General features: G+C 35.0%; 10 protein-coding genes across 10 annotated transcripts; 6 read left to right on the top strand and 4 right to left on the bottom strand. All coding sequences in view use genetic code 12, as the record gives it.

Annotated features, from left to right (window-relative positions):
• Positions 1-607: 607 nt before the first annotated feature.
• On the top strand, positions 608-1,390 carry J8A68_005124 (DUF1774 domain-containing protein; the record flags this gene model as incomplete). Its single annotated transcript, XM_049409157.1, has 1 exon — positions 608-1,390. One exon carries the CDS (start codon positions 608-610, stop codon positions 1,388-1,390), a length of 783 nt encoding a protein of 260 aa, XP_049261566.1.
• A 451-nt stretch (positions 1,391-1,841) lies between these two features.
• Positions 1,842-2,849, bottom strand: J8A68_005123 (uncharacterized protein; the record flags this gene model as incomplete). Its single annotated transcript, XM_049409156.1, has 1 exon — positions 1,842-2,849. The coding sequence occupies one exon, from the start codon at positions 2,847-2,849 to the stop codon at positions 1,842-1,844; it is 1,008 nt and encodes a 335-aa protein (XP_049261565.1).
• A 1,137-nt stretch (positions 2,850-3,986) lies between these two features.
• J8A68_005122 (DUF1774 domain-containing protein) lies at positions 3,987-4,760 on the top strand (the record flags this gene model as incomplete). The annotated part of the gene is made up of 1 exon (XM_049409155.1): positions 3,987-4,760. The coding sequence occupies one exon, from the start codon at positions 3,987-3,989 to the stop codon at positions 4,758-4,760; it is 774 nt and encodes a 257-aa protein (XP_049261564.1).
• A 617-nt stretch (positions 4,761-5,377) lies between these two features.
• Positions 5,378-6,160, top strand: J8A68_005121 (DUF1774 domain-containing protein; the record flags this gene model as incomplete). The annotated part of the gene is made up of 1 exon (XM_049409153.1): positions 5,378-6,160. The coding sequence occupies one exon, from the start codon at positions 5,378-5,380 to the stop codon at positions 6,158-6,160; it is 783 nt and encodes a 260-aa protein (XP_049261563.1).
• Positions 6,161-7,351: 1,191 nt separating this feature from the next.
• RTS1 (protein phosphatase 2A regulatory subunit) lies at positions 7,352-9,928 on the bottom strand (the record flags this gene model as incomplete). The annotated part of the gene is made up of 1 exon (XM_049409152.1): positions 7,352-9,928. One exon carries the CDS (start codon positions 9,926-9,928, stop codon positions 7,352-7,354), a length of 2,577 nt encoding a protein of 858 aa, XP_049261562.1.
• Positions 9,929-11,430: 1,502 nt separating this feature from the next.
• On the bottom strand, positions 11,431-12,952 carry J8A68_005119 (Mpv17/PMP22 family protein; the record flags this gene model as incomplete). The annotated part of the gene is made up of 2 exons (XM_049409151.1): positions 11,431-11,958; positions 12,230-12,952. The coding sequence occupies 2 exons, from the start codon at positions 12,950-12,952 to the stop codon at positions 11,431-11,433; spliced, it is 1,251 nt and encodes a 416-aa protein (XP_049261561.1).
• Positions 12,953-14,312: 1,360 nt separating this feature from the next.
• Positions 14,313-14,639, bottom strand: J8A68_005118 (uncharacterized protein; the record flags this gene model as incomplete). The annotated part of the gene is made up of 1 exon (XM_049409150.1): positions 14,313-14,639. One exon carries the CDS (start codon positions 14,637-14,639, stop codon positions 14,313-14,315), a length of 327 nt encoding a protein of 108 aa, XP_049261560.1.
• A 4,413-nt stretch (positions 14,640-19,052) lies between these two features.
• Positions 19,053-20,057, top strand: J8A68_005117 (SDR family oxidoreductase; the record flags this gene model as incomplete). Its single annotated transcript, XM_049409149.1, has 1 exon — positions 19,053-20,057. The coding sequence occupies one exon, from the start codon at positions 19,053-19,055 to the stop codon at positions 20,055-20,057; it is 1,005 nt and encodes a 334-aa protein (XP_049261559.1).
• A 492-nt stretch (positions 20,058-20,549) lies between these two features.
• On the top strand, positions 20,550-21,551 carry J8A68_005116 (uncharacterized protein; the record flags this gene model as incomplete). Its single annotated transcript, XM_049409148.1, has 1 exon — positions 20,550-21,551. One exon carries the CDS (start codon positions 20,550-20,552, stop codon positions 21,549-21,551), a length of 1,002 nt encoding a protein of 333 aa, XP_049261558.1.
• A 611-nt stretch (positions 21,552-22,162) lies between these two features.
• On the top strand, positions 22,163-23,193 carry J8A68_005115 (uncharacterized protein; the record flags this gene model as incomplete). Its single annotated transcript, XM_049409147.1, has 2 exons — positions 22,163-22,589; positions 22,649-23,193. The coding sequence occupies 2 exons, from the start codon at positions 22,163-22,165 to the stop codon at positions 23,191-23,193; spliced, it is 972 nt and encodes a 323-aa protein (XP_049261557.1).
• Positions 23,194-23,544: the final 351 nt, after the last annotated feature.

Genomic DNA, 23,544 nt, shown 5'->3' with positions numbered 1-23,544 from the left:
ACATCATTATCTACGAAATGTGGAGAAATCGAAAGGATTGTTTGTTTCAGACAGGAAAAGCCTTTTACATTTAGGTTTGTTAACATATGCAGAATCAGTTTTATACACACGTGTTACAAGTCGGTCAAGAATATAAGAAGATGTTGTTATGAGGATTCATATGAGATAAGGAGGGGAACTCATTAAATGGCTTTGATAATGCGCTGATTATCTGTAGCTTTTCATTTTCTCTGTGAGTAAGTTTTTGTATGAAGTTGCAAAATTGTTTCTGCAACCAAACAAAAAAAATATATATTTAATGGTTATGAATCAGTCCCTGAACGCATCACTCACCCTATACAGTTGTAGTATATCTAAGCATGATCATGTCTCAATATGTCAATTACAAAAGGATATAATTACTACAAGTTAATGTTTACTTGTAACGCGGTGATTTTGGCGGTTGCAGACAGTGACCATTTTTGAGTTTTAGGTCATCAAAATTTACACCCGAATATATTTAAACGATCTGCCCCTCCCTAAACTTGTATAAAAACGGAATAACCCCCCCTCTTCAATTATTTGTTCTTTAGAACATCTAGTACACTTTATACATTATATAGGAAAGATGGCATATTCACAAGATTTATTAAACGCATATCGAGCAATCAGCGTTATCACGTTAGCTTTATCTCTCTATGGGAGTATCCATTATGCCCATAACCGGTTTGAACCCGAAACTCCATTCACGTCCTATTACATTTTGTTAGTTCTTTTTTGGGTTCTTATGTACATCAGACAATTCGGCTTAACCATTGCAACATTCATTGTCAATGAGACTCGTCTTGAAACGATCATTGCAGTAGGATGGCATTTCCCAGTCTTTAACACTTTGCATTATCTTTGGGCTGAATCATTTATTAATCAGTATTATATACTTGCTGAATTATTCCTTGTATTCAATTTATTTAATTTGATAAGAATGTATTCCAGACATAAGACTTACACCCATGCTCCTTTGACCGACGGGTACTTTCTTCATTTCACCATTGCTTCAATTCCATTATCTTGGGTCATATATGCCTTATTCTGGAATGGGGATGTTATGTTTCATCTTGAAGACAAATTATGGGCCAGAATCCTTGCCAATGTTTTTATTTGGGTCTTCTTCGTATATGGATTAGCTGTGCTTTATTGGTTTAGAGATTTTTCAGCTGCTGGAAGTACTGCTTATTTTATGTTGGCAGTTGGGATAAGACAAGTAGACACAAAGTTATTTGGCCTTCAATGGATATTTGCTTTTGTTATCTTCGGAGTTTTATTATGCTTGAGTGTATTCGTGTTGATTAGGCGTTGGGGTGAACGCTCCGAGCCTGAAAGAGATCCATTGTTGGGAGGCGGAGGTGTTTAGTGCCTTTGGGATGATTGAAATCATTTCTTTATGGAGTTCTTTGGTATGGTTGGTTTTGTTTAAAACTAGTATGTGATGCAATGATAATGATGACGACGATTGGATGATTTATTTAAATTCTTATGACTATTATATAGCTACTCTGTTTGGTAGTCTGCTGTTCCCTTGATTACCAGATTAATATATTGATTTTAATAAATGACAATTCTACTTTCTCTTACTAGCATCTGCTCCGAACTCCTTATATTTGACATTGACTAGGCATCCGCTGCAGGACACAATCCCAGAAGAAACAAACCCAGAAATTATGTCAGAACTCAGATTACTTTCTAAAGAAAGAGGATACAAGATTGAAATAGACGACTTTAAGAGATTGATTTCTATAATTTCAATTTTATACTTATTGTAAACTATGATGGTACATATTTGAAATATCTATAACAATATTCAACTAGCTAGCAGCGTAGATTTGCTCAGTAGTATCAAAAACTGATTGTTCAATTCCCAAGAAATCAAATCCAAGAATTTCTCTAGTTTTAGAAGTATCAACATTGAATTCTTTCTTGATTTGTCTAACATGTTTGTCCAAATCTCCCTTTGGAACCCTTGAATTGGGGAATTTCTCATTTATCAAATAAGCAATCTTCTCATTCGAGAACTTCTCACTCGCTAATAAGAATCTCTTATTAATCGCCTTATCGCTTTCAAATGCAAAGATATGTGCTCTGGCAACATCCCTCACATCCACAAAAGTACCAACAACCTCTGGGATCTTATCTTGTCTACCTAATTTCACAACAGAATTCACGACTTCGGCAGACAAGTTTAATTGAGATTTATCCTTAATTTCAAAAGCTTGCGGACCAAAAACAAACGAAGGATTCACAAATGAGATGTCAAAATTAGGTTTCACCTCATCCACAAATTCCCAAGCTGATAGTTCGCCAAATTTCTTAGAACCAAAATAACCAAAGTAGGAGTTTTCCAAACTTTCTTGATAACTGATTGGATTCCAATCTGATTCAGTATGAATCTTTTCATAATCATTGGTCTTACCCCAATGGAAGACAGCTACTGCCGATGAGGTGACAACCACTCGCTTGATCTGAGGAGCATGCTCATGGATTGCTTTAAGAGCATTCTTGGTACCCTTGATTGCAGGTTGGAGTAATTCATTCTCAATATCGTTGACAGAAAAGGAAACAGGAGAAGCCATGTGTATAAAGACGGTAGCTTCTGGGTGTCTCTTTAATGCTTGATCGAAGGCTCCTTCAGCACTGATATCGGAGACAACTTCAAAAGAAAATCTATTGGAGTTGGTTAATTGTTTTAACCATTCACCTTTGGTGGCGGATCTGACAGTACCAACTACGGAATACCCTTTGGTGAGTAATTGTTTGACAACATGTTGAGCAATGAAACCATTGGCACCGGAAACAAAGACTGTAGTGGAAGACATTTTTAAGATTTTGTTGGTCTGAATTGAATTGATTTGATTTTTATTGTATTGTATTGGGGATATGAGAAAAACATTGTGATATTTGGTTGCAAATTGAAAGATATTTGTACTTGGAAACGGTTCAAATTTTGCGGCCGTATTTCCTAGCTGCCTGGTTCGGAGATTACCCAAATAGGCAGTCACGGGGAAATTATAAATCAAAAATCCATAATGTAAAAAAAAAAAAAAAAAAAAAAGAAAATCCGAACATGAAAAATATTTCTATGTCATCCGGAGATTGGTTGTTTGGGTGGATTAATTCCGGATTGAATTAATTCCGGGTTGGAAACATATCCTGCCAACCAACTGACAAGTGAATGAAAATGACAAATTGACTGGTGACATAGTCGGAAAGCGGACAATTACAGTTGAAAGACCACTTCTATCCGACGGCTGGTGTTGATTTTCATGGTAAACGTTAAGGTTTGGTAGCAGACATTTTGTCCTAACGACTGAGGAGACAATGGAGGTAGTAAATCCTTCAAATATAAGGTTTGGGACATTGGATATAGCATCCCATGTTTCTACTAGGATCAACATATAAGATCTGTTGCTAATCTTAAGGATTCTGTCATTCTTTGAAGGGTGACTCTTGCTAAATAATCGTCTTATCCTAGCCACAGTACTGGGGAAACTAACAATACATATACAAGGATTGAAGACCTGCTTTTTGTTTGCATATTCTTGTCGATTACTTGTAAATAACTTGTGCGCAAGGTTGCAAAATTTTGCTACAGTGCTTGTTAAAAAATAAATTTTCATTCTAAAATAGAGCGGATTGCTTCCCTGACAATGCCAGCAATGCTCCAGAAATCAGAAGATATAAAAGCATTCAATTCCAAGATCAGTTTTCCAAGATATACTCGTTAACAGAACTCTGCATCAATATTTAAGCAACTCGTGGTTATTTCACAAATTTTACGTTGGTTGAACAAATTGCCCCTTAATTTATCAAATATTTTTCCCCACCTTTATTTCAATTCCATGATGAGGCCCCAAAAATTGGTAAAGTAATGTCAAAGTAAATTATAAACATAACAAGGGTTTGTCGCGTCATTCTACTATCAACGGTATAGGTTAATACAATATATAAGAATAATGTCATATTTACAAGATCAATTAAATGCATTTCGTGCAATATTCATAATTACTTTATTATTGTCATTTTATGGAAGTATTTACTACGCTCATAATGCAAATGAAACAAATACCCCATTTACTGCCAGTTACTTGTTATTATCAATATACTGGATTGTCGTCTACTTGCAGCAGATAATCTTCCTTATTGTTTCATTCATCCAGGATGAAGAGCGCGCAACTATAATTTGCGAATTAGGTTGGAATTTCTCCTTATTTAATATCTTACATTATCTTTGGGCTGAATCATTTGCTAACCATTATTTCATAACTGCTGAATTCTTCCTCATATTGAATTTATTTAATTTATTAGCCATGTATTTCAATTATAAGACTTATGCCCTCAGACCATTTTATAATTGGGTTTTGATCCACCCAGTTGTCTCAATTCCTTTATCTTGGGTCTTTTATGCCATTATGTGGAATGGCGCCGTCATGTGTCACGTTGAAGACAAATTATGGGCAAGGATCCTTGCTAATGTTTTTATATGGGACTTCTTGTTTGCTGGGGTGATATTCCTTTATTTGTTTAGAGATTGGACAATCGGGTTAACTATGTCCTATTTGATGGTTGCTTTAGGGTTTGGACAATTGGCAACTAAGTTATTTGCCCTTCAGTGGATATTTGCATTTGTCATTTCAGGTGTTCTATTCGGTTTAAGTGTATTTGCATTTATCATTAGTTTGTGTGAACCATCACCAGCTGAGAGGGAACCCTTATTACCAGGAGCTTGAACAAACCTGTTGAAAATTGTTTAAGTAGAATTGTTGAATTGGGAGTGGTATTTGACTGCCGAGTCAAGAGCATAAGCGGCCAATCAGTTCTTTGGTTGTATATTTGAAGACAATTCTTTGGAACTATTGTTTCTGGACTTTCAAAGGATATTTGTTTTTTGACGTTCATAAATCTATCAATTATAGTGTTGTTTTACCAACCGAAGACAATTGTCGAGGTTCTTAGAACGCTTGTAGCATATAAACCATTTTCCAAGTGCATTGGCTGCTAGACTGACGGGGAAGAACATATTAAAATATTGATCCTCACCAAAATTTTCAAACTGTTCGATGCTCGGTTCTTAGGAGTCGGATCTTTGCAACCAAATCTAAAATTACAATTCCCCGATATTAAATTTGCAGCATAGCTCCTCTTCAATTCGTTCAAGTTCTTAAACTAAGCAGTTCAATCAATCGCAAATTTCTGTTCCCCTCGCAAACATTAAAGTTAAAAATGAATTTTAACTCATTCCCTGGTCCACACCTTTAAGCTCCTCTAAGGTCACGAGCCTAGGTATATAAATTCCTCGAATAATTGACTTTGGAATATCTAAATTGTATTTATTATACAACGAAAGATGTCATATCCACAAGGTAATTTGCATTTATACCGTGCCATAAGCACGATTTCCTTATCATTATCGCTATGCGGTAGTATCATGTACTACAAAAATCCCAATACGACACATACACCATTCACACCACACTTTTTAGTGTTAACTCTGTATTGGTTTCTTATCTACGTTAGACAAATTGGATTAACCATTGCTTCATTCATAGCCAATGAAAGACGTATATCTATGATTTATGATTCCGGGTGGCATTTCCCAATATTTAATATCTTACACTATGTCTGGACTATGTTATTTATCAATCAATATTTCATATTTGCAGAATTAATTCTCCTATTGAATTTGATTAATTTGTTAGAAATGTTCTCCCGTCAGAAAACATATGGCCATAAGTTCTTCTCCGATATGTTTTTACTCCATGTTACTGTCTTATCATGTCCCTTATCATGGGTCGTCTTTGCCATTATGTGGAATGGGTCACTTTTGTGTCCTTGTCCAGACAATCAATGGACAACGATACTTGGTAATATCTCCATTTGGGCATTTTTGTCATTTGGATTATTCTTTGTTTTGAAGTTTAAAGATTGGACAACTGGGGCAGGTACTTCATTGTTAATGGCAGCTTTGGGGATTGATCAGTCTTCAACGAAGTTGTTTGGACCTCAATGGATTTTTGCGTTTGTAATTTCTGGTGTTTTAGTTTCTGTGAGTGTATTTACGGGTATTAAGGGTAAGTCAACATCGTCGCAAACTGAGCATGAGCCATTGCTACAATCGAGGAGGAATTAGTAGTCAAGATTATTTAGTAGTTTGTTCTTAAGTAGAAGTGGTTTTTGATGTGAATACACAGCTGCGTATTTCAGATATTAGGGAGGTTAAACAAGATGAAGAAGTGAAGATCTTTTACATTGTATGCTAGACAGTGTATTATTATTTCTCCAAATTCCTGGCACTTCTCTTTTCTGTAACTGGACGGTATAATTCATCATTTTTTTGAACCGCTTGGTCCGTTTCTTTAATAACCTTACTATAGGCGGTATCTTCATAATCAGCCTGTGCAACAATTTGATAAGATACTAAAACTGGTGGTGTAGATTATAGTCTGTATAATAGTAATTGAAGTTTAGCATATCTTCAATGCATTTTTTGCGAAAACGCTTTTGTGTATTGCTGATATCCCCTGAAACTCTTGCAGACTTCCATGCATAAATCCGCTATGATCTTAACAATTTGTGGCATCGATGCAGAGATTGTTGGGGGAATATGATAAACTTCAGAATGCGACATTTAATTATTTGCAGCCAAATCACAGAACTGCATAATTCCGGAATTATGCAGACACTTTTTCTTAAAACTACTGCTTACATGTATGATCAGAAAGAGTGTCTGTTAATCCTGAATCAACAGAGGTGTTTGTTAATGGATAATCATATTTCAGAGAGTCGGAAGTATGAAAATACAACGACATAGCAGCGCTTAATTATTTTGGGTGCTACCAATTGTATTTATGGTAGGTTTGGGAGAAATCCTGGCCAAGTCCCAAAAAGGAAATCGGTTTCCGAAAGAAAATATGAACCCAATGAATGAATAAATATTCAAGTTATTGTAATTTCTAAAAATTGTCAATTAAAAGCACCTTCAAGACTAGTATGTCTGGATTGCCAATTTCAATATAATTAGACTCTAACAGATGTTCCTTTCTCGTTGCTTAGGCGGCTCACAATTCCAGGCAGAATCCAAAGGAAATCACCCACTCCCAGAGACTAACTAATCAGAGATTCTAATACTTAATTGTATAATGAATAATTCAAACTAAACAAATTTTTAAAAAACGGCTAAAACTATATATATATAATTAAGAAACATAAATATATAATCACAAAAAACTAAAAAAAAAACAAAACAAACAAGATCTCTTTCACTAATAAAACAAAACGTACCCATAAAACAACTTTACATAACACAATAAACAGTGCTGCTTCATTGGTCCTCCCCCTCGTCCTCCATATTTATAGAATTCGTATCCTTCTTTTCTTCCTCCATTATCATCACCGCATCATTATTATTATCTTTTGGTGACGATTCCTTCTCCTTAATCCTCTTCACAATAGCCTCAATCCTCTTCCAACCTTCTTTTCTCGCAATCTCTCTCTCATGTTGTTCCTTCAATGATTGATGATATAACACAGTACAATGATCATATAAGATCGGATTATGGTCCATAAACACCTTTAATGCCCCATATGCCAATGAATGAATACTTCTATTCCAATTAGAAGTGGCGGAATTATGTTGTAATAAATTATTAGCATCATCTCCATATCCTCCTCCAGCTCCATATTCATCCATACCTCCGGTGGTATTGGTGTTATGTATGGCGTTGAACAGGTCATAGTATTCATCATCGGTTAATTCATTCCCGTTGAGATCGGTATGGGTGTGTACGCTTTCTTGAGTTGGGGAATTGAGGTTGTTGGGGTTGTTATGGGGGTGGTTGGGGTTTATTGACGCATGAACTTGGAATATATTATAATGAGGGTGGTTGGGGTCATTTGAACTTGGAATAATACCTTGTTGTAAATCTTGTAATACTAATCCATTATCAATTAGATTTCCATTGGCGTCAACTGTTGCATTTGGATGTTGGGATAATTTTTGTTGCATGATTCCATTTTCAATTCCTGGTTGGGTTGAATTAGTTAATTCATATAATGAAGCGAAAATTATTGGTAATACAACTTCAGCATTTTCAGTAATTAAAGTTAAGAAATATTCATTTGACCAATAGCATAATACTTTTTCACTAACTTGGAAATGAGGAGAACTTATACATTTAGCTAATTGAGCGAAAAGGGGGATTTGAATCTTGACAAATTCGTTTGGTTCCATAACCTCAAAAATATCTTCAATTTCATTTAAAAACATAACTTCTTTTGGACTATTGATTTTAGGCCAATAACGTAATAAACACATAATGACATCTTCAGTCAATGTAGGATCTTTTTCTAAAAATTGAACAACACAATAAGCTAATTGTGGATGATATAATGACAAACTTTTCACTTTATGTAATGGCATTAAAACTCTAACCAAAAATAACTTATGTTCTTCCTTTAACGGTAATGCAAACCCATTAATAATCGATCCCAAAATTTCTAATAATTCACCAATACCATTAAATCTTTCAGTTTCATATACAAATTGTAAAAATACATTACTTATTGATTTTCTAATAAAACTTCTTAAACTTAAAAATTTCCCATAAATACGATGTAATGTAGTTTTTAAACAATCACGTTCTCTTGGATCTTCACTATCAAATAATTCCAAAATTCTTAAAATAAATTCATGATCAATATATTGTTTAGCAATTTGATGTTGAAAATCAGGCAGTTCAACAAATCGTAAAAAGAATTCATATATGGCTTGCATATGGGGCCAAGCTAATTCACTAACTGGTTCATCTTCATCAGGGTCATATAATTCTCCAACTGGATTCACTGGTGGAGGAATTGGACGGAATAAATTCTTTTTAAACATAGTAACAACATGTTTATACATTTCATCAGTATAAGCGAATCTATTATTTGATATAAACGCAATTAATTCTTGTAATGTTATCCTTTTAATTTCTTTACCTCGAATATCAAAAGTAGGATCACTAAAATCAAACATGACATTACATTGATCAATTTTTTGTATAAACAATGGGATTTGATCTTCTGGTAATACTTCATCAAAGTTTGGTAATTTGACTATTTCATGGTATCTATCATTACTTGGAGGTTCAAATCTAGAAGAGGAATGTCTTTTTGGTGCAACTATTAAGTCAATATCAATGAGATCTTTGTTTGGAGATGAAATATTTGGAGTTAATTGGAAATGAGTTTGAGCACCTTGTTGACTATGATGCGCTTTACCGATTTCATATGAGACTGAAGGGGTAGGGTGGTTAGCTGTTGCTGCGATTGTAGATGACGAAGTCAATGGAGAAGTTGGTGTTGGAGTGAATGGTAAAGCTTGTTGACCTATACTAGATCCTCCATTAAATACATGTCCAGGTACAACATTTGGTTTATTTGGAGATAATACAGCTTGAACCATTGATGTTTGAGTATGCGGTTGTGACTGAACTGGTTGCTGTTGCGGTTGTTGTTGTTGTTGGTGTAGGTGGGGATGTTGTTGTTGTGGATTGGAGCCATCAAACATGTTAGTCGCGTTTTCGTCATTTAGGAGAATCTTGGGAGATTCATGTGTTGGCAGTGCTTGGGGAGACGAAGGACCAGTTGTATTACTAGCAACAGATTTCACCGAGCTATTTGTGCTACTAGTTCTTGAGGTATTAGGAGACGCACTAGTTGTTGTTGATTTTAAAGAACTAGATTGACTTAATAAGCTTTTAGAACTATTATTATTATTTCCCATTGAACTTGGAGAAGACAGTCTTTTATCTTTGTCTTTTTCCTTTTCTTTATCTTTATCTGATTTTTTATCTGACTTTTTACTTGAAGATTGACTTTTGTTTCGTGTAAGTCTATTCTTGAAACCTTTCATCATCTTTAATAATAATATGAACAAGCAAATAAATAATAAGGGGAATCTGTTGTGGTGGTGGTGGTAGTAGTCTCTATATTCTTAAGGGAGTGGTGTAGTGTGAAGGGGATATTAAATGCAGTAGAGGGTGTATGTGAACTGTGTGAACTGGGATGAAACTGAAAATGATTGTTTTAATTTGGGGGATATGTTTTACTGTTGCAGTTGATTGATTGATTGATTGATTAATTAAAGTCGTAGTTAGTAAATAATTTAAAAATCTCAACGTTAATTAAAAATGTGTTGTAGTGTTTAAATCAAAAATGGAAAAACCAAAAAAAAAAAAATAATAAATAAATAAATAAATAAATAAAATTATTAACTGTATCTCTCTCTCTTTTGAAAAATTGTCTGAATGTTATAAAAATTAAATAAAATTGTTAAATCTATTTGAAATTAATTAAATGATTAATAATAAATCAATATATCAGAAATTGATATAGAAATGAAATTGTATTATAATAAGGTTGTTGATGAATGTATACTTTTTGTTAAAGTATTCTTAACCAAAATGTGTTGTAAGTTTTATTTATGGGGTTCTTGAACTTTAAAAAAGAGACTAGTAAGAGTAAAAAGTTAAGAAAAGTGTGTTGACTTTTTTTTTTTGCTTCAATTGGGTTTTGTGCGTGTTGTTTGAAATTTTTTTAAATTTTATATTACATACTGTACTCCGCCATCACCAGCACTACATTGAAGTAAACATAATACCACTAAATGTTATTGGCAAATAAACAAGAAGAGAAACATCGCCAGTATTATATCATTCATTTATATATAGACTAGATGTTACCCAAGAATATAATTATACATAGTTTTTGGATTAGAGTGGAATACTGTACTGCATATAGAAATTCAGTAACCAGAAAGATTTTTAGAATACAACATTGTAGAAAGAACGACGCCAATAACTTTTATCAATGTAAGATTGCGTCATATTACTATGTTTTCTGAATTACTGTTGATTTCTTTATATAATTACTGTTTTACTATTTTATACTAATAGTTAAAATGTCTTTTCAATTGTGTAAATATTCATGAACCAGCAAGAGGTGTGTGGGGTAAGTTATTGTCAAGTGATTGATTCAATTAGGAAAATGGTTGCATGCTAAATTACCTGAAAAAAAAACATCACAGCCAAATCAAAAACAAAAACAATCCTCCTAGATAATCGCAATCTATTGCCAACTTCTAAGGAGTATTTTATATATGTGGACATGTTGGCATCACCAACAGGAGAGTCTGTACGTTCTTCTTTGTCTTCGGAATTGAAGTATATAATCCAATTACGGAAGTCACACTACTTAGTTAAACGACCAACCTCCAGGTAATCCTTTTATTCTTCAGATTTCTAGAAAGCTAAGCCAATTCCCTTCTCTTACGTCTCTAAACAATACTAAAGATAAGTATCAAAAAGACAAATCAAAATCTACTGCACGGAATGCCTCGCTGTAAATTATCGATGATATTTATTTATTATGCATTACATAACTTAAATAAGTATTCCATCCTATACTTATAATATTAACTGCAAATAATCGAAATTGAACAGGTATTAAATAAAAATTAAACCATTGAAATATAGGCCATACTAACCAATTACCTTTTAAAGTAATCCACCAACTAGTTTCAAATTTTTCCATTATACTTTCAATTATTGGGGTTTTACCTTCTAATATTGTCATTGAACTATAATATAAGGGGATACCAATAAAGGGTGCAAACCCTAATTGATCTACAGATACTCTTAATAAAGTTGCAATTGACTTTTCTCTTTTTTTACCAACATTCTTAAATGGCAGTTTTATCTTATTATTCAAAAATTTATACCATTTATCTCCAATTGGGGCAAAGATTATTGATCCATATATTATTGCTCGTAAATTTCTTAAATAATCAAATGGTTGATCTGGTTCTTGGGGGAAAAGAGTTTGAGCAATAAAATCCCCTGTACCTAATAAAAATCCAGTACTAATCATATTAGTAGCTAATGGACGCTTTAATAGTAATTGGTTATACTTTGCAAATATACTTGACATGCTTTTCTATAAGTTTTTCTCTTCTATAATTGATGTGGGTTTTACTGAAAGAATAAGAAAAAGGGATGAGCTTTTCCTCATTGCGGGATGAATAGTCTCTTATCTTCTTTTTTTTTCCTTTGCTTGCGGTGTGTGGAACCGTTTATCCGTCATTTGAGTTTCGCACTACAAAACAAAAAAACGGTTTTTTTTTAATGGTTGTCCCACTTTTGAAAAATTAGTCATAAACCATTGTAATCTCTTGTTGATCATCTTCAATGTCAACCAACTCTTCAAGCTTATGACCACTTCCCTTTCCATGACCCTTTGTATTATGAACAAAACTTAAGAATGCATTCCAACCGGTTGCCCATATATTCAGACATACAATTCGAAGATGAACAGGAATAAAATAAAGATTAAATAATTGGAATCCCGGCCAAACGGTCCAACTAGCTCTCAACACATTCCACCAATTATTTTGTAATTTTTGTCTAACAACATCCAAAGGGTTTTCATGTAATGCCAAAGTAACCATTACTGTATTATATAATGGAATCCAAACTAACCCGGGGAAGATTAATTGATCTAATCCTAATCTAAAAACAGTATCATAAAAATGTAATCTCTTTCTTAATTTTGGATTTTCATGCATTTTATTTCTCCGGAATAAACTTATAAAAGGATTCTTAATCTTTGGCAATGTCTTACCATGCCATAATACACTTATAGGTGCAAACACTAATGATCCATATATCATTGCTCTTAATGTTCTAGGATATGCATATTCAGAAATTATTTCAACTTCTCTTGTATCACCTCTTTCAGTAATTTCAGTGTGGATGGTCTTATGTGGAAAAAAGGATTGTGCAATAATATCACCGGCACCAAAGAATATCCCTGTCGTAATCATGTTTGTACGGAAGGGATATAATTTGAGAACTTGGTTATATCTGTGGAAGATGGTTGGCATGGTTGGTTCTAGTTGTTGTTATCGTCCAAACAAGAGACAGTGAAGTCTTTGGGTGGGCGGAAGATGAATGAATTGCAAAATAAAAAAAAAGAAGAAATACAGATCATATATAAAAAGAAAAGTTTTTTTTTTCTCTGTCAAAAATTCCATTGTCCGTTTCCGAACTCCGGGATTAAAAATTAGGCTCGTAAGTGGTTATTATTAGAGCAAAGTACACTACTTACAACGTTATAAAATAATTGTGGAACCACCGTGCTACATACCATTCCCCCACATTAAATAACGATGTCGTCATCTTTGTAACAAGAACGACTTGGCAAAATGATCCACTATCGGGAGCCTGTCCCACTTTGATATCCATGATTAGAAAAACAATGACATCTAATTTCCCTAATTTTTAGTGAAAATCTCACAGAGAAAGTATGCTGAGCTCAAACTTCTGAAATTAAATATCAAATTGATATCGACATTTTCCACGGATGTGAGAAACCCCCCCTCTTAAAGAAAATGCACCTCATTTATTTATATTTTATCCAATCATGGTTGCGTTTCTGTTCGCGGACAAGAAAATATTACACTTCTCTGGTCGTTGCATCGGTAAAACCACTTCTTTACAAAATTGAGTCACCCGGGGCCATAACAATGGGACACTAACCATACAAAGCGTAAAATCGCAAGGACTACGCGACTTCCGGCGAACAACGGGATTGGTTTGAACTTGTCTATTCGGGGGCATTAGCTCGTTTTGAGAGTGAAACTGTAGTGATTGGTAGCTTCGAAGAATGGGAGACACGAATTACGATTTAGCTAGGGTGAGTTGGATTAATCAATGTAGTTTATGTTAATACACAGTTGGCAACCAGGACTCAAACCAACTAGATCCTACTCGGGGTAACTAGCAGAAGAGAGTAATTAATTATTTCTTTGTGCAACTCATCGACTCTTAATTATAACAAGCTATATCAAGACAAAATACTAAAACTGCAAAATCTATATCTTTCCATAACAATACAGCGTCCGTGGAGGTGGAAGGTAGAACGAACTCGTGCTGGCATTCTATGGTGGAACAGTAAGAATCCTATCCAATCCATCACATATAGGACAAAATTCCCTACCCGAACAGAATCTAACCATCCCAATCCGACGACATCTTCCACACACAACCCCCCTTGATCGAACATCTCCCGGCGGGATTTCTTGAGTAGCTAGAAGAATACGCATACATGTATTTCTTTGAGTATATAAACATTCTTGACATGATAGACCAGTCTTTGTTGCCCCGTATTAGTACATTTCTTACAATAATATTTTATAGGATATTTGAAAGGTAATGATGGATTAGGATTATATGCATTTGTCTTTACATGCAATTTATCCCAACAATGTCGACATACCTTGCCATTTCTAAAAAGAAGCCCTTACCAGTAGATAAACGACCTGCCGAAGGTTTGCGATAAACAGCTTGTGGCCGTGTTTTGGTCGGTGGTGGTGCTGCAGATGATGGTTGAGCCGGTTTTTCAGAATCTGCAGGTTGATGGGCAGGTGGATTTCGCTGCGGGAGATGTGTTGATGGTACGGATTGTGGGGCAGGAACATAACGTCCACCAGTAGCCGTTGCTTCTGCGTCAGTTGGCGGCAAGTCATTGCGACTTAGACCACCGTCATTGTTATCGTATTTCTGTTTCATTCTATGATTTTAGTACGTATTGGAAAATAGAGGTAGCAGCTTAATAAGAATTTTAAGACTATTTATATGCATCTTCAATTGGATTCCCTACGGGTGATCCTTTTATGGCAAAGTACCTTTCTTAGCATACTACCAATGGTACTTTCTAAAAATAAAAAATAAACAAGGGCTTAGCTTATCACAACTTACGAGCGAAGGTTAGAAGGTTTACGAAATTAGTTATTTTTAGAATTCTCCAATTCAACCAAGATAGATCTTTGCTAGAGTTTTATCATCATTGCAGACTTACTAAAACAACATCGAGAGGTGTGATAGGATGGAGTCAGATCCAAATGAATAACGCGCGAAAATAGTTACTCTGATAGACTACTGCCGTATTTAGTGACTGTTGTATTCCACTACCTTGTTTGTTAGATTCTAGGGCTCCTGGAGTGGGTCCTCTTAAGCCCCAAACTCCATCCTTTCTGTCTATATTAGTTGTGTTAGTGTAAATTTCACAAAATGATATTTTGCTGCTCTCTTGGATACGGATGATTTTTGATTTGATAATGTTACCCAAAGTGGGAGAGCTGAAGACTCAAATGAATATATCTCATTACTGAAGGAAGCAGAAGAGCACTTGTCCTATTAACATGTTAACACCTTCTCTTGCAGGCCGTGTGATTCAATGGACCCGGTATCTTTTAATTCTGGAAGATGTGTTTGAATGTTTCATACAGGCTAAATCACTCCTCTTTTCGGGATGCTCCAATTTGAACCCGTTTATGAAAAAGCAAACGACATTTTCTGCACTATTTTGTGTCAAGCCCAATTATTTTCCTGCGTCCTGTTGATGGGGGGACCTTGCAGAAAAGCGCAAAATACTTTTTTAGAGAAACTTCACAAAATCCATAAACCCTCTCTGATACTAAATTTTGTGGATTCTCTTAGTATCAAGGTGTAATGTAGAGAGGTGTTTTCAGTGATAAGGTATGATACTATAAAGTTAGGATTATTGCGTCTGTGGATACACAGTTTTGTGTAAGTTTTGATACTTGAGGTGTTTTATTTAGCAGGTGCTTTTTTGCAGCCAATTTTTTTGAACTGAGTTGTCAAATATTACTTCATTCTTTGATTTGATTGTTGCTAATTTTGAAAATGAATCATCATGAGATTCAATTAATGACACCAAAATTGCCGGACATGATGGAAGGTTCATGAATAATGAATAATGAACATAGTTATCTTTGTAAGACATGGCACAAAGAAACAGCCCAAGATTAACCAATAACTTTAAAAGTTGGGAAGGTAGAATAGTTGTATGTGCATACATAATCTGATTCGAGTTAAGGAAGCAGGGCATACACCTAAAACTAGGAGAGATATAATTGATTATCAGAAAATCAAATTTAGGAATATACTGAACGTGCATATCAAATAAAAGAAGACAAGTCTACAGTAAACTATTTAATTAGGAATTTCCAAAGCTCAAGCTTTAAGATAAGGAAGATCTAAGAGATTGAAGATGGCAAGAATAGAGGATCTGAGAGCTAGGAATATACAAGATATGACACTTGGGAAACTCCTGCAGTTATTCCATCTGAGCAACATGATATTTGAGAACTATATAAGAAGGAGGAATCTCCTTTATATCTCAGCCAGTTAGTTAGTTTTATGGTAACCTTGAATAAACCAAACATATATAAATCCTATTAAGACTAACTGTATACATTCAAAGTTTGAAAAGTAATTGTAAAGCAACATCCAGAAACCCATACTAACATGCGTATCTTCATGGCTTCCCAAAACATCGTTATTTAACAATCAATAACACACTTCCCCTGATTATTAACAGGTGATTCCTGGATTTGAAGAGGAAGTGGAGTCGACATAATTAGTTAGGAAAATCTTAACGAGAATAATTGTTAATTAAAGACAGTATATCTATACACTTGTGTTGTCAAATTACCAACTTTAGATTCACAAATTTATTGGTAATTTGTATAAAACTTAAACAATATGCATAACAATTAAACAAATTTGTTAATGCGTTTCACAAATCTAATTGAATAAGAGCATATACTTTTTCCAACAATACTAAAACAAAGCTCGCGTTCCCTACAGAACTTCCAAATCATTAGAAAGTCTAACAGTATCTTTCTTCAAAAATAGTTAGTAATTCCAGCAAAGGTAACTTCCTTCAAATAATCAGCAATTGCAACAAAGATAGAAGTCTTGCGTTAACCTGTCCCAACAAAAGGTACCAATTGTCTAGCTGCCAACAAAAATAATCTTGGATCCGCATGTGGAGGTGTAATTGTTCTACCAATATCAGCTTCATAAGGAGTGAATTTAATTGTATGATTATAATGATTAATTATAGCTAAATTCCACCAGTTGCAAACCTTGCAACCAATCAATTCCCATTGTAGTTAAAGCTTTTGTCAATTGACTAAAAGCTCTATTTGTCCTTTCAGTCTGACCATCTGTCTGTGGGCGTGCTGGTGTCGAAAATATTGATTTAACTCGTCATGCAACGAAGAATTTTAACCAAAATCTCGAACTGAACCTAGTGTCCTGATCTGCAATAATCTATCTTGGTACCCCAGGTAATGGAATAATATGAGTAATAAATAAATCAGCAATTTGGTCTGAATTAATTGATACACATGGCAAGAATCTAGTCCCTTTGGTAAATCCATCAACAATACCCAACACATTACTGCAATTCTTGACTAAAGGAAATCCTCATATAAAGTCCATGGTAATCGATTCCCAACGTCTTTCTGTTGGTCTTAAAGGAAGGAAAACCCCATAAAACCACAGAATGAGACGCTAAGTGTTTAGCAAAATTAGACATCCTGACCCAATAATAATAGCGTTCCAGTTCCATATAGGTTACTAAATCCTGGATGTAAATCCGAAGCTGCCTCATGATGTAATTTTGGAACTAGCGTTTGTAAGTCAGTTGTTGGAATAACTAATCTAGGAATCACATTATCCATTTGTGTTGTACCTGTATGGTATAATAATTCATTTTGAAAGTGAAATTTATTTATATATTGATTGATTCTGGAACTTTTCTCCTTTCCCTCAAAACTTCCTAGGATCTTCATTTTCCAGATTCTTTAGCTTTACTCCTTCAAAGAAGTTTGATCCTAAATCCACTTGTACTACCGATGTTGCAACTATATCGACTTGAAAATTGTTTTCCCATTGTCTTGATAAAATATCCGCTTTGATGGTAACTCCCTGAGCCTAAATCAATACTAAATTGACTACGGATATCAATCCAGCGACTTCTAGCAGTAGGCACTCGTCTTGTACTATAAATGAACTGCTACAGTTGATCGTCTGTTCTCATTATCAAGTGATGATTCAATAGCAAATGTTTATACCTTTTCAACCTTCCATTTACCGCTAATACTTCCTTCCCTCTGGACGGATAATTATCTGCCTTTGAAATAGGTTTGGAGAAATAATTACACAATATCCCCATTTGCTTCATCCTAATCTGCTACAATTTTCAATTATAGCTGCTATACAATAATCTGAAGCATCGGCTGAAATCACATATCTACCTGCTGGTGTTCGTGAAACTAAAATAGAAGCCCCCAAATCACTTTTATTTGCATTCATCCAAGGTTGAAATCATGGTTACATCAAACGGAATAATTCCAACTTCAAATTGGTTCAATGGTCTGATAAGTTTTGCAAAATTATTAATAAACAGTCTATAATAACCCATGAAATCACAAAACTGTGCATCTCTATTTGCTATGGTTGGACATGATAAGTTCTTTATTGCTTGAATCTTTGCTTCTATTCTTCAGGTCCTGGAATTTCTAAGAGCTTCCTTATCTTAAAATTTCCTTGATATTTGGATGTTCCTAATTCAAACTCTCGCCAAAATGGATCAGCTGAAAACACAATTAGAACAATGTATATTCATGTCTTATCGTTCTTTATAGAAAGAACACGATAAGACATTAAGGTACAGTAGTAGGGAACTCTGTTCCACTGTATCAAACTTTCATGAGGGATACAATAGCTATTAAATTTCATCTAGATCCAAGACCGTACTTAGTTATCGGTTCAGTTAGCTCTCACTGGGCAAGTTAACCAATTGATACCCACTACTACAATGTCTTGGGGTTAACGGGGTTACCTTCACTGTCACATAGGTAAGCCCAGGGTTCCTTAATTCGGCTGCAATTTTAATTTGTCTTGTTTACTCACGGAAAAAGAATCTGACACAAAACAAGAACTTACCCTGAAAATCATTTATCCGACCTTGCTATTTCCGTCAAGAGTTTTATGGGGTTCAGAATTTGTAAAATTATTAAAAGGATTAAAAGGGAGTGAATTTCTCTAAACTATTATGAGACAAGCTAAATCCTCTCAAGTTACTCAATTATACAATTTCATACAACAATGCCCGCAACTACTGTTTTTGTTTCTGGAGCCACTGGATACATTGCTCAACACGTCGTCAAGGAATTGCTTGGGAAAGGATATAATGTAATTGGATCAGTCAGATCAGCATCCAAAGGTGAAAGACTTAAACAATTGACCAAATCAGATAGATTTTCATATGAAATTGTCCCCGATATTGGAGCAGAAGGTGCTTTTGATGAAGCTTTGAAGAAACATCCAGAGGTTTCCGTATTTTTGCATACTGCCTCCCCATTTACCTTCAAAGTCAATGATCCCGAAAAGGATTTATTAAGACCAGCTATTGATGGTACTAAGAACGCACTCAATGCTATTGCAAAGTATGGTCCACAAATCAAGAAAGTTGTTATCACTTCCTCTGCCGTGGCTGTTTTTGGTTGGGGTAAACATATTGTTCAAGATAAGGTATACACAGAAGACGATTGGAATCCAATTACTCGGGAAGAAAGTTTGCAGAACCCAATGTTGGGTTATTTCGGTTCTAAAAAATATGCCGAATTAACTGCTTGGGATTTCGTTAAGGAGAGTAAACCAAATTTTGAAATCTCCTTTATTAACCCGGTATTCGTGTTTGGTCCACAAGCATATGAAGTTCAAGATAAATCCGAATTAAACACTTCCGCCGAGATCATTAACAAGGTAATTAAATTAGGACCTAATGATGCAATTCCAGAGTTCTGTGGTAGATATGTTGATGTCAGAGATGTTGCCAAAGCTCATGTTGTCGCATTTGAAAAAGATGAAGCCATCAACCAGAGATTGGTATTAGTGGCAGGCTATTTTACCAACGATGGGATTGCTAATATCATCAAAGACAATTTCCCTCAAGCAACCGTTCCAAAGGGTGATGCAGAAAAGAATGAAAAGCTTATTAACAATAGTGTTAAATATGATTTCTCCAAAACTCAAAATATTCTTGGGTTTGATCTCATTCCTCTTGACGAATCAGTTGTGGATACAGCCAAGCAAATTTATGAGGCATAGAGTTTATTTATATGAAGACTGTATTTAGAGACAATATATTGCGTTTATGAGTTCGATTATTATACATCGAAGTATAGAAATTGTTCTAGCGGATAAACGATGATAAGCAATTCTCTGTGCATTGAGCCCCTGTTTCCGGAATCTCTATTAAAGTTGTTAAATGTAGTGCGAATTGAAAGAGTTTCCACTATATGTCTGACCATCACACCCAGAAATGTAGATACAAATACCAGATTCCCAATAGAAAAAGGAAAAGCTAATAATAATTGGCAATTAAAACCGATTCTTAAATGGTTGTAGACAAGAAATCTTATAGTTTTTCCGACCGTGGCTTAAAATTGTGGCTAGTGTTGATTTTTCTCTCGGCCCCTTGATTCGCTATCCCGATTTGATCTGAGTGAAAAATCCCCCGCGTCAGAATTTATCAACAAATATTATCCCTTTTTCGCCTTCAACGTCCCCAAACTACATCAAAATCTCATTCGTTTTATAATGACACTAACCACAGTCTTTGTTACCGGTGCCTCCGGATTCATTGCCCAACATATCATAAAACAATTGCTTGAAAAAAAGTATGCTGTGGTAGGCACAGTCAGATCAGCCTCCAAGGGTGATTGGTTGAAAGAAATCATCAATTCCGAAAACTTTTCATACGAGATTGTCCCCCATCTCGACACACCAGGTGCATTTGACGAAGCATTATCCAAACATCCAGAGGTTACTGTTTTTATCCATACTGCCTCGCCGGTTATTCCTGATGCCAAAGATTTGGAACAAGAAATTTTAAAACCTGCAATTGAGGGTACTAAGAACGCCCTTACTGCGATTGTTTCCCATGCTCCACAAGTTCAGAAAGTCGTTATTACGTCATCGATTGTCTCGGTATATGACTTCAGTCACCATGAGAAAGTCCATACCGAAAAGGATTGGAATCCAATTTCATATGAACAAAGTTTAGAAAATGGAGGTAATGCCTATTGTGGATCTAAAAAATTTGCCGAATTGGCAGTTTGGGATTTCGTTAAAGAGAATAAAGCACATTTTGATGTTTCATTCGTATTACCTCTGTATGCTTTTGGTCCTCAAGCATATGCTGTTAAAGATAAATCACAACTCAATTTATCTTCGGAAGTTATTAATGGAGTTCTTAAACTCGGGCCAAATGATCCCGTTCCCGCGCTTTGTGGAAATTTTATTGACGTAAGAGATGTTGCTAGTGCACATATTAAAGCATTTGAAGATGATGGTGCTGCTAATCATCGTTTGGTATTAGTATCCGATGCTTGGACTGCTGAAAAGATTACACATATTATTAATGAAAAGTTCCCAGAATTGAATGGTCCAAAAGGTGATTTGGAAAAACATGGAGAACAATTGACTAGAGAAGGAAAGGATGGTGACTTCTCAAGGACTAAGAGTCTACTCGGATTTGAGTATATTTCACTTGAAAAGAGTGTTGTTGATTGTGTGAATCAAATATTAGCAACGGAGTAGTAATTGTAATCTTTCATTGTCTTTTTTACTACGTAGTTTCATGATTAGTTATACAAATTTGACCACTGTATTGTCTAAGACACACCTGTCTATTGTAGAATTCGTAAACTAATCCGAAGACCACGGCCGTTCAAACTTCTTACTTAAAAGGGAAACCCCCGTTTCCAATTGATAAGAACGAATAAAGATCATGCATAGGACGAAGTATCTTTTGCCGATCCGATGAACAATGAATATTCATTCTAGAACGTGAATCGGGATAGTGGAGGTACAAAACAATGATACGGAATTAAACTGCCCCGAAGCTAAAAAATCCCGGTATGACTCTATTAGGAAAGTCCGGGGTAGGAAAACCGAATTTCCAAACTTATTTTTTTTCAGCCATACCTAAAAAACGGAATGTTTTCAATACGAAGAAATGTAGATAACATACCTCTCAAAGGGGAATAGTTACCATTTGTGGAAAGCTCCGCTTTACTATGCTTGGTTATCAATCGAAAGGACGTCTCTGGAAATGATATAAATAAGGATTGAAATCTCACTAACCGTCGGGAAAAATCATTTCTCTCACTTCTATCAAACAAACAATAACAACTAGAACAACTATTACAATGAATGCAACTACAACTACAGTTTTCGTTTCTGGTGTCGATGGCTACATCGCTCAACATATCCTCATTGATCTACTTGACAAAGGATACAAAGTTATCGGATCCGTCCGATCTTCATCCAAAGGTGACGACCTAATTCAAAAATTACAAGATGTAAAACTCCCATTTGAAAACTTCAAATATGTTGTTGTTCCAGAAATCGGTACTCCTGGAGCATTTGACAATGCCTTGAAAGAAAATCCCGACATTTCTGTCTTCTTACATACCGCATCCCCATTCAGGTTGGATGTTACTGATATTGAACAAGAAATATTACTACCTGCCATTAATGGGATCAAGAATGCTCTACTCTCCGCTGAGAAATATGCTTCCAATTTGAAGCATTTCGTACTCACGAGTTCATTTGCTGCAATTGGAGGATTCGGGAGTATGAAGATTCAAACAAAGTCTATACTGAGAGAGATTGGAATCCTCAGACTTGGGAAGAATCATTAAGTGATCCCCTTGAGGGATATTTGGGATCGAAAAAATTTGCCGAACAAGCAGCTTGGGAACTTTGGGCTGAAACAGATGCTGGATTTCAATTGACTAGTGTTAATCCTCCATATGTTTTCGGACCCCAGGCTTTTGGGGTTAAGGATAGTACTCAGATGAATACTTCTGTTGAAACGGTGAATGCATTGTTGAAGATGAATCCCAAAGATTCTATTCCTGGGTTGAAACATCTTTTTGTTGATGTTAGAGACGTATCAAAGGCTCATTTAGAAGCCTTTGAGAATCCTGAAGCTGTGGGTAAGAGATTGTTTATTACGAATGGACAATGGAGTTATCAAGGAATGGCGAATATTATTCATGAGAATTTTAAAGAATTGACAAATGTTCCAGTTGGAGAACCTGAAAAAGATGAAGTTTTGAAGAAAGAAGCGTTTAAATTTGATAATTCGAAAACCATGAATGTCTTGCATACGAGTTTGATTCCTTTTGAACAATCGATAATTGATACTGTTGAACAAATTGTGGCTGCTTGTTAAAATGGCTGCGAAAAATTGTATGGCGCTTCCAATATTTCGTTTCTTTTCTGACAATACCATTTATTCTAGTTCTTATATATCATACAGAAATATATTTATTTCTGATACTGGATACTACAATTCTCATCAAGAATGATCATGATGGAAATCGGCCTCACTACCGTGTCATTTACAAGAAGTACTTATTCGCATAATGACCTGCATAGAAATCAATTGAAAGATTTCTTCTTCGGTTCTGATATGATGCGTATATAACTACCTTTTGTAACAGATATAATAGTGTGCATAATGGTCATTTTTATTAAACCTGTTGTTCTTTCTCCTGCAAAGGGAATTCCAAGTTGTGTTTAT

Source organism: Hemisphaericaspora subhashii, assembly GCF_019202705.1.
Source record: "Hemisphaericaspora subhashii strain CBS 10753 chromosome Unknown scaffold32, whole genome shotgun sequence".
NCBI classification, from domain to species: domain Eukaryota; kingdom Fungi; phylum Ascomycota; class Pichiomycetes; order Serinales; family Debaryomycetaceae; genus Hemisphaericaspora; species Hemisphaericaspora subhashii.
This window is presented reverse-complemented; position numbering and strand designations above follow the sequence as displayed.